General features: G+C 38.7%; 1 protein-coding gene across 3 annotated transcripts in view; it reads right to left on the bottom strand.

Annotated features, from left to right (window-relative positions):
• Positions 1–3568: 3568 nt before the first annotated feature.
• The window catches only part of LOC147139568 (gamma-aminobutyric acid receptor subunit pi), a 55878-nt gene continuing 48270 nt past the window's right edge, over positions 3569–11176 (bottom strand). For all 3 annotated transcript variants that reach the window (XM_086045782.1, XM_086045783.1, XM_086045784.1), the window contains 2 exons: positions 8011–8201; positions 3569–7123 (listed from right to left, as the gene is read on the bottom strand). In XM_086045782.1, coding sequence (XP_085901908.1) covers positions 6758–7123; positions 8011–8201 — 557 coding nt within the window. In that variant the 3' untranslated portion in view covers positions 3569–6757. The remainder of the gene's footprint in view (positions 7124–8010; positions 8202–11176) is intronic.

The following is an 11176-nucleotide window of genomic DNA, read 5'->3' as shown; positions in this document are numbered from 1 at the left end:
CCAGATGAGATGGCTGGATTACTCATGAATATTGACTATGTGAATAAGATGTGCTCTGATTGGATCACTGTTAAAGTGAATTTGGAATGCAGCTTTGCTGTGATTGGTAGTATGCTATACCTTGGCATTTTGTGGCAGCCAAGCATTCATAAAGACGTCACGCTGATCTTTCGATGTTAGCTCTTAGTAACATTGTGAAGCAGAATTTCACCAAGTGTCAGATTGTTTGCCCACTAATAGAGAATGTGAGCTGGGTTTTAAGAAAGCTGCCAAGATATGTACTCACTGCATGTAGAAATCTGACCGGACACATATAGTTATTTCTTGGTACAAATTCTACATTGACCATTCTTGCTAGTGTTTTCAAATGTGCTGGTGATGTGAGCTAATTAAATATTACTTTCAGAATACGAGTATACACATCTGGTGGGGTACCATGTGTGGTATTTACAAAGTCATCCTCCACGAAATGTGCCCAAACACAGCACAATTGTCGTTCCGAAATGATTAGGAATTTCTCCCAAAGTAAATTGAAGCCATCCATTCCTCAATTCCTCTGAGGTTTGCAGGTGGTGCTAAATTTTAGCTTTGCACAAGCCACATTGTTGCTCTGCCATTTTTCCTGAGTTGAAAAAAAGCATTTTCTTGACTTGGGACCGTTAAGACCACAGTTACAAGGTGGCAAAAACTGTTAAACGCCTTGATGTAAAACAAGGGAACATGCTTCTGGATTGTGTTTTTATTTGGCTTATCATCCTCACCAAACAATCACTGATTAAAGTTGAGACTTCTCCAAAAAATAAATAAATAAATAAACTTAACATGACTGACTAACATACCCCTGGTCTTGTGTCAGTTCAAAATCAACAGCTTTTAGCTTTGACATGGATATTAAGAATTGTACATGGTGGCTGGTGATTTCATTATCCTAGTTCGATTTTTTGTCTTTTTTTTCCCTTTATTATTATTATTTTTTTAATAACAAAAACATTAGCCCGGGGTTCCGACAATCAGAGTGGTAGCATCCTCATTAATATTAATGTTGAGTCGAGACAAAAACATAATAATTTCCTACCTGCAATGCTTGTACATTTTTACATTACATTACAGAGAGAAAGAGAGAGAGAGAGAGAGGGAGAGAGAGAGAGAGAGAGAGAGAGAGAGAGAGAGAAAGAGAGATAGAGAGAGAGAGAGAGAGAGAGAGAGAGAGAGAGAGAGAGAGAGAGACTGCGTTTTCTGTCAGTGCTCATATTTTGGTGCATTTCTATTATAGGATCATAAACCTAATATCATCAAACATTTTATGTGGCATTATGTCCCCCCAAACACACACATGCGACCCCCCCACACACACACAAGCGACCCTCCTCCCCATGCTGACCTAATGCCCCCCGCCAAGCTCTGAGCCTAATACTGAACAGTGTTGCACATGATCACTTAAAGACTATACTGCACAGCATAACAACAACAAAATAAAATCATACAAGCCCACTAAGCACATCATTTTAAAACAAGACTGCTGTGCTGTCAATGAATATGCTTGTACCTCCCCAGCTGTGGAGGATGTGTAATTGCATTCTGCAGATGCACTGCGGCAGGTTTGAGCATTTGCGAAACGTTATTCCATGTCGTCATCTTGTGGTCGCCTCGAGCATCACACAAACGTCTGCTTGGTGGTGTCAGACGTCCCCCGCTCTGCTGCCACATTATTAGATGGTTTACTGATTCATCAGGCACAAAACCATGATTTTTTTCTCTGTAGGTGCTAAGAGGGAAGCTTCATTACCACAGTAAAAGCAGTTAAGCAGAGCACGAGTATGTTCAATATGAAAATGTTGTAACTGAATTTGGACAAAGAATATTCAACATAATAGTTCAGCCTCATGGCCTCAAGGCAAAGGCACATTTTTTTGTGTGCAAAGTGACAGAAACAGCACCGGACATGCTCATGTGCCTGCCAAACCCCATAGAATACATCCCAAATGGCAGAACAAGTGTTTTTATTCCATATAGGGCAAAGGCCACGGCATCCACCACAGAGAGGGGAAGTTTTTTTCAGTTGAGATCATATCAATCTTGAACAGATTTCACCTTTTCCCCCCAGCTGAGCCTATTTAAAGAAACATTATTTAAGAAGGCTGTTCCACACTTGTTTAGAAAGTCATAGTTTTATGCACTACTGCCTAAGACGGCTGGGATAGGCTCCAGAACTCCCCGCGACCCTTGTGAGGATCAGCGGTGTAGATAATGGATGGATGGATAGTTTTTATGCATAATTATGAAATAAAGGATTTACTGTATGCAGGCGTACTAAAGAACGTTTCTGTCAGGCAAATGTATTGTACTGAGAGCGCAGCCAATGATGAGAAGCAAGATGTGAAGCTTCTAGTGTCTCTAGAGTCCCAAGAAATTTTCCATGCAGGATCCTCCAAAGGTTTGCAGTCATGCTTACATCTGTATTTCGGCTACCCCTAAAAAATGTCACATGGAGAAAGATTTGCCATGGACTCATATATACAAAAAGGTGACTTTTCAAACAGTTATATTCCTCAAATGCTGTGATACTTTGGATGGTCCGCTGTAAATTATCATGGAAGAAAAATTAATTTGACCTCAACCACACTTGAGAGCCTGGGTAACATCCTGAAGTGGAAGAACTATGAGAGTGGATAGCAGTGTACCTCCAAACAGCAACCATGGGAGGCAATTCTTGCATCCTCATATGAGCTAGCAGAAGAAAATATCCACAGACTTACAGTAGTTCAATGGATGAACGAGTTGAGAGAATTTACCATGCAAGCATGTAACTTGATGAGTCAATGTCTATGGTCCCTTTGTGTTTTTGTTTTTTAAATGATGTCAAGTACATAATGACAGATATATAGGCGGGGGACACCCTGAATCGGTTGCCAGCCAATCGCAGGACACACAGAGACAAACAAACATCCACACTCACAATCACACCTAGGGGAAATTTAGAGAGTTTAGAGAGAGCATGTTTTTGGAATGTGGGAGGAAATCGGAGTACCCGGAGAAAACCCACGCAGGCATGGGGAAAACATGCAAACACCACACAGGGAGGCCGGAGCTGGGATTGAACCCACGACCTCAACCAGTGGCTTGTGTAGCATGAACTTTGTTACATTAATTATTGCAGCCGTTTGTTGCATTTGACATGAGTGGTGGCTTGTCAATAGAGGGCGCTAGGGTGCCACTAGCCAGACCAGCTGAGTCACATTGAAAGGTACAGAAATTAAATAATGCAAACCGCATTACAATAAAAGTACTTTTAAATATTTCATTTGAGGATGCTTTTAGATTCCAGGGTCAGAGGTTTCGGGGTGCTGAGCACCCCCCAACAAAACTCCACAAGCCGCCACTGGTTGAGATACTGTCCTCTAATGTCTGTATCTCTAATTCCTGGATTTGGGATATTTATTTACTCAGCAAAAAAAATATTTTCATGACATGAGTCCAGCATTTTTTTTCCCACAGTACTTTATCACTGTTCAATATCTATATGTTGACTCAAAGTCACCGTAGGCAAAGGGAATTAATATTAAGACATTTTGTCATCCACAATGTGACACTGCTGCAGCTATAAACATCAGTTTACAATACAAAAGACCAAATCTTTAAAACAGAGCAGTATTAGTCCTTAAAATAACTACATTTCTATCATACACACAAACCATTTTATTGCTCTCATCTATTTCTTTACAGTGAACATGCACATTGATGGAATTTATTTACAAATTTTTAATTAAGCAGAACAACATCTAGATAAATAAAGCGCTACATTAGAAATACAATTTACATGAAGACATCCCAGATTGGTTGTCAACTTAACCATGAGGTATTATTTGACAAGTTCTATAACATGGAAGGAAAAGATAGTCCATCTCTGAGAAATGTGTCCATTTTGAGCTGTGCTCCACAGTCATCTCCTGACATTTTTATCTCTGTTCGGTCCTTGTAACAAAGCGGTGTCCATGATTGAGTTGTAGCTATAGAGCCATGCTTAAAAAAAACACTTATCTCAAACCTTATGCCATCCTTATTATGACAAAGCGTTAACAATCCTCAGTCGTTTCTCTTCTGTCACTTTGACTCGATATATAGGCATTCATTTCCATTCTGTTTCACAAGATAACTGTCCATTGTAAGAGAAAGGTGCTGCTGTGTATGTATATATATATATATATATATATATATATATATATATATATATATATATATATATATATATGTATAAAACCTGACAGTGTTAAATCATTTATGTGATTTGTTGCAATCTCTCACTGCTTGCCTGCTTCCACAGAACACATCTCAGTCCAATATTGTAAGAGCTCTGTGGTTGAAAATGAGAACAGAACCAAGAGGAACCTGACCTTTCATGAGAAAGCATTGACAATCAAAGCATCGGTTTGATTTTTCTCCATATTTAAACCAAGTAAAGCAGGCAGAGTAGAGCGAATAAAAGTTATACTCGAATAACCATGCAGGGTGAACAAAAGTTATAGATGAAATTATTTGTTACAGTTATCATCAGAGGAGGGCCGTCTATTTAAAACCGTGAAACAATGCAGTTGAAATAGTTTCTAAAGGCAATGCATGAAGTTATATGCTGACTTCATTCATTTCAATGCACATCATGGAATAAACTTGCAATCTGAGTAAATTAACTCATCCCAGTATAAGTGAGAGCATGTTACGGCAGTACAGAACACAACAACAAATTAACATGCAGCTTTGCCCTGTTGTCTGACATATGAGATGCCACGTTCCTCTGTAGACTGACAGCATTCCGCTATGGTATCAACATTTGAGAAAGCACTTTTAAAACTGATTAGAATCTTTGGTTCACATAATCAGCCATTAGCCAACACATCGAAAAAAATTACGCTTCCCCATCTGAAGACAGCAAACAGAATGTATAACTTATTGTACAGTATGTCAAGATTGTGCTATATGTGTCATACAAACACTGAAACATGTCAAATGCATCTACACTAAGTTTGAACTGAATAGCAGTTTGCTTATCCTTCTTATGAAAACATTGCTATATTGCATCTGTTCTTTTTGTATTCTTTCTTTCTGCTTTTCTGCACCTCTAGCTTTCTATTTCCAGACTTGTTGGAGTATGCAGGAATTAGTTAGAAAAATAAATGATGTCATGTGGGATATTTCTACACTTCAATGTAATGCCTGATGAAATAATCTGGAAAATTCCATATTTTTGGAGCTGTTAAATAGCTTTACAAGTAATGACAACGTTTAAAAAATAAATAAATACCGGGTACATGGAAATGATTGCAGTGACATTTTGGACTGAACTCAAAATAGCTAAAACATTAAACAAATACATATCTGGCGAACACAACATTTCAGTCCTAACCGACACCAACAATTGATATCACAGTACCGTATTTCAAAGAAAATATTACAGTAAGATAACCAGCACTCTAAAAACAGTTGGGTTATTTCGTTCACCCAATTTTTGGATTGTTTGTGTCGGGTCAAATTTCTGGGTTATTTCTTATAAATTAACCCAATTGTTGGTACATCACCTCCACTACTTTATTGTTCCTGAAATTATATCAGTGTCAGGTGTGACATTGAAGATAAATACCCATTTTTTAAAACTTTCACTTGTTGTTATTAATACATTTTTGGGGAAGGGGCAGTATCCTTAGCATTATAAATAAAATGAATAAATAAATAAATAAATGGAAAAATAATGGAATAACCCAATTATTTGCATTGGTCTGACCCAATTTGTTGTGTGCATGTAACCCTTAAAGTTGGGTCAAAACTGAATAACCCAATTTTTCGGTTCAAATTGACCCAAGTCTGGGCCGGCCCTTTTTTAACACAACAATTGGGTCAAATTTAACCCAAAAGTAGTTATTTTTCACCCAACTGTTTTTAGAGTGCATAGTTTGTTAGCTGAGTACGAAGCATACATCTGCTGTCTAAGGAAGGTACAACTGTTTTCTCTCTTGTATAACAAAACCCTTTTTGCTCAAACAATGTTAAAAAATATTAATAGCAAACTAATCAAATTATGTATTTATCTGCAGTATATCAGGTAGTATTGAGTCTTTTGTGTACTAAATACAATTGAATAAACACAGTTTGTGCTATTTCCTGGATCCGAATCTTCTCTGTTCTGTGAGAGTTTTTAAAACACTCTCCCATCATAAGTTGTTTTTTTGCAACTGCTGTTTCTTTTTATTTCTGCCACTGACCATCCATTTTACTCAATTTTACTCAAGCACCGGACCCTCGGGCAGAAAAGGACAATAAATAAAATATCACTCGGTGAAAAGTCAGATAAAAATAGGAATGTCAATTCGCCCTTTCACAGCAGGGCTGGACATTTCGGCCATCAAGTCATAAATTACAGCACTATCTTCTCTGTCTTAGCCACTAACAAACTGGGCGGGGACATAATTAGAATAAATGTGCTACTGTGGAAAATATGCAAACTGAATGGTTTTCATCTTTGGAAGTAATTTTTCCTTTTAATGTCAAGTTTTTTTCTGTAACAGACCTCATCAGTCAGCATTAAGAATGTTAAAACAGCGGCGTTGACTTAAAATAGTAGACTTTTTTCCTCCTTAAAAACAATCTTCTATCATTATCATTATGTTGCTGCTTAGAAATAGTAAAAACTCACCTCAGAACCACACCTAAGTCACACTTATTGTACGTACAGTGAAATAAACACCCTGTCTAAATATTGGGATAAATGCTAAAAATACAAATAATACGTCCAATAAAGAAGATTAACAAGGACAAATGACAAGGGGAAAGAGATTCTTGAGTAGTTGTCTATGTGGTGTGGATTTTTTATGTGACAGCAGCTTATGAAACCGAGAAGTTTGCGAAGGGTAGCCAGAACAATGAGACACCAGTTGGTGGGTTCTGGAGGGGAAGCTTCAGGCTTGGGCTCGCTGCCTGTCGGGCTGGATGGGTCGACTGCCAATTCGGTGGAGGCGGGAGCAGCGGCGGGACCTGCGTCAGCTTCCTTGCGTCTCTTGGCCCTTTCAGAGTGGCTGGAGATGGTGGTGACGATGCCGTTCATTTCATCATCAAAGTTATGCAGTTGGTGGCCATACTGTTGCAGAGTAAATGAGAAGGTTAGCTGCAAACGGAAACAACAACAACACAACTATCTTTCGAATTGATTGACGAGCTGACAGACTCTTTGACTGACTAACTAACGAGTGGTCTACTCTAATTGGTCTTTGCTTTTATGGTTTTGTTACTTGGCACATGCACCACACCAACAAAGTTTCCAAGAAATTGGTTAAATAGAATTTGTATTAGTAGTGGTACTAACTTGTCCTAAATAACTAAGTAAGATACTAACACAATAAATAATGAACAATCACTAACTTGTGGTCCCGTAAGCTTTTTTTTAAAGGTGAAGTCAAAATTACTCTTTTCAATATGTTGCGCCCCCACTATAATCCAAACACGGTATTCTGATTAATATTGTGTTTGTAAAATATGAATTAAGCAGAAAAATCGAGCCGTTTTTATGCGGCCCATTTTGTCATTTGCTATTGACTGAGAAGACATCACAGTGCCGAAGGGCTTAGCTTTCTAACAGCACATGGTCAAACCCAGAAAACAAGTGAGTAGTGACTGTCGTTACCTGTGCCCTTGAGCACTGTAATGTCATTTTCAGTCGACAGCAAGTGGGGAAATGGCCACCTCCTCAGATGAATTAAAACAGGTGGATTTTGCACCTTAATTCATATTCCACAAATGCAATATTAATGAGAATAATGTGTTTAGACTAGTGGAGGCACAGAGAACATATTATTGTAAACAATAATTGTGACTTGACTTCTGCTTTAATGTTTGGTGTATGAATAAATATACAAAAAAAAGTTACAGCCGTGTGCAGTATTTATAAACCCTTTACAATCAGTGAGCACAGAGCAACGACCGTAACAATGGCAACAGCAAGACAGAATAATAACAGGAGTGCCTCACCACCAGCATGTGTGAGTCGCTGTAAGTGAGGGTGCAGAAATGAGCCACGGCATACTCTATGAGAGCTCCAAAGATGAAGCTGAAGCAGATTCCTAAGTACACGTCAATCGCCTTGATGAAACAGTTGGCATTAGGTAGCGACGTGCGAGCTCCCATCATCAGAGTAGTCATCGTCAGTACTGTGGTCACTCCTGGGATGGAACACATACACAGTGCACACTGTTTGATAAACAAGGTCAGCTAGAAACGTGGTGGAAATACTAGCGCCCAATTCCAACCATTTGTGCAACGTCCTGAGCAGAATCCTAAATTCCCGCTGGTTTGAGATCAGGTTTTTCCAAACGCCATGGCGGTCGATCAATACAATGGAGGTGGATTACTGGAGCCCGCAGGATCTTTTATACTTAAAAAGAGACCAGATTGTCTCCCTGTCTCTTTATTGTACATTTTTGCCTTTTACCCACATTATCTTTGCCTGCAATTAGTCGACTTATGCAAGACCAGCAAGCAGCAAGCAGCTGGTGTTGCATAACTTGACATGTTTATAAATGATGGTGCAACTTCAACTGAAGGTGATACTGTGGCCTTTACATTTTTAGCTGTAATACAATGAATACTATGAAAGTATCAAGAAATAAAAAAGGAAATACTTGTAAATGTATTTCACTCTTCTCAGTTATCAAACATTCTTTAATGTATAAGACAGTGAATGGAGTAGCTGAAGTGGTGAAGAAAATTAAAAGAAACACTTTTATTGTATAAGTTATTATTTAATGTTTTTATGTAACCTTTATTTATCCAAAATGTTTTGCTTTGCTTAATAGTATGTATAATTTAAAAACATGAAATCATATATAATGTAAAAGCATTACATTGATCAACAAATTCAAATGAAAAAAAAAGCCTAAAAATTGGAAGGATTTTTTGTTTTTCAGTTGTTTTTTTTAGCATTGTAACGTAATAAAGTTTATTGTAATGAAGTGGGTTATGGATGTTTTATTGATATGTGTGGGTGGAGGGGCTGTGCCAAACATGTCATGTTCTGTTAGTACTTATATTTACGAGTTGGTGAAGGCAACACAGTGTTAGCGAGAGAGGGAGAGAGAGAGTGAGAGAGAGAGAGAGAGAGAGAGAGAGAGAGAGAGAAAGAGAGAGCTGTGTTTCATCATGTCATTTTGCCATACAGTAGCTGTGCTTTGTTGTAAATAAACTTGAGTTTACTCTCAATCGTCTCCCATGAACCTTAGAAGATATTCTATATAAGATAAGCTATATTCTATAGCTTTCAAAATGTCTTATAGTATAGCCAGGCACAAAGCCTCGATGTACTGTAAACTAGATAGCGCTGCCGTGGCACCTCAATTAACCCCCACTGTCACACTTGACAATACAATACAATTCAATACAATTTTATTTATACAGCGCATTTCATAACAGACCATTTGACCACATTAAACAGACCGTAGAAACCACAAACACATTAGAGCTCGCTCGACTGTCTGTGGTCCGTTTGGGATGGTCAAATTAAAATGCACTCTACTTTTTTTTTTCTTAGTGAATGCCTAAGTCTGAAAGTCACGGCCCGCCACTGCTTTTTATACACATAACGGAGACGATATAAAGAATCTTTATAATAACATTTTGAATTTAGTATTGATGGATTCATTGCCAACAGGGGTGGCAACTGGGTGAAGATGGCAGCTGCCACCCCTTGCCACCCTCTAAAACCGCCTATGCTCCCAACAAAGGGGGTTAAAGTGAGCGAAACTCCAATGAGCGGTGGTCCCCGGCTGATGACCCTGCAGCTGGCCCCGAGGCGCTGTAGGAGGCGCATCAGGCATAGTTGCCCCGCAGGATAAGCACCACACCTGTACAATGAATCATACACTCTAAAAACAGTTGAGGTAAAAATAACACAATTTTGGGTAAAAAATTGGACTGATTCACAACTTGGGTCAATTTGACCCAACTTTATTGGTTGTTTTTGCAGAAAACAAGCCGCAAAATGGGTAGTTTACGTAGAAAACAACCCCAAAAAAATGGTCTGTTTTGTACAAAACAATGCAAGAAAGTGGGTCTAATTGACCCAATTTGTGTATCGGTCCATTTTTGACCCCAAATTGTGTTATATTTAACCCAACTGTTTTTAGAGTGTACTTTGACAAATACCTTATCATACTCATGTTCTCACAAAAACACACTGAACATGCAACAATCATCTGACATTTGACCTCAGATTCCCTTCTGTCTTATTGTGGCAGACATAATAAAAAATAAAATAAAATAGAGTTCTTGCTTTGGCAGAGTATTACCAAAGATTTGAAGAAGATTTCCCATGGAAAGTGAGCATTAAAGCTAACTCGGTAGAGTCAATTACAAACACTCAGCCATGATGATGTCCCTGATCCTAACATAAATAATTTAAAATAAACTTGCTGTGCCAGCAACAGTGACAGCGAGTACACTGGTAACTCACATTCAAAAACATTCACTGACACAAAGTGCAAAAATCATGGGCCCTGGAGAAGTGCAGGATCAAATATCAAAGAACAGATGTGTGTTTGGATGGTCCATCTACAGTAAAAAAAAAGCATGTTAAAAGCTCTTTTGAGAATCAAACTGAAACCATTTGCATTTACTCAAATCAAGCCTAAATTTTGTAATTTTGAGCAATTGTAAGGAATAAAACATTATTTGCTGAATAATTAATTACAGAAAAAATAATGTTTGCAAACCTCCTGATAACCAATTAATCCAGTGCACCACCACACTACAATTTAACCTCTTAATTCCTATGGAAACTGCAGTATAAGGGCCCTATTATGGTAGACTGACGCACGTGCCCGTTACGGACTTAATTTCATTTTTGTGCCAGCGCAAGTCTAATCTAGCGTCTTTGGGACTATGTTGCGCCTCTCTGGGCGATCTGGCACAGGGAGTTGCCCCCTGACTCATCTAATTTGGTAATAGAAAGTAGTCTGCGCTTGGTGTAAAGACCTAGATAGACCAATCCGACATCGGAGGTCAGGAAGCGTCGGGGCGTCGGGTCGCGCCGTCTGACTGGTGTAGTGACTACCATCGTAGCGTCGGAGCCCGTCAGGAAGCGTCTGGTGGGCGTTTCAGGATGTGGAATCGGCGTCGTGAGTCGTGACATTTGGTCACTCTG

This window comes from Filicampus tigris, chromosome 11 (genome assembly GCF_054856515.1).
Source record: "Filicampus tigris isolate MCC_2025a chromosome 11, RoL_Ftig_1.0, whole genome shotgun sequence".
Classification (NCBI taxonomy): domain Eukaryota; kingdom Metazoa; phylum Chordata; class Actinopteri; order Syngnathiformes; family Syngnathidae; genus Filicampus; species Filicampus tigris.
Note: the sequence above shows the minus strand (reverse complement) of the source record. Positions and strands in the feature narration are given on the sequence as shown.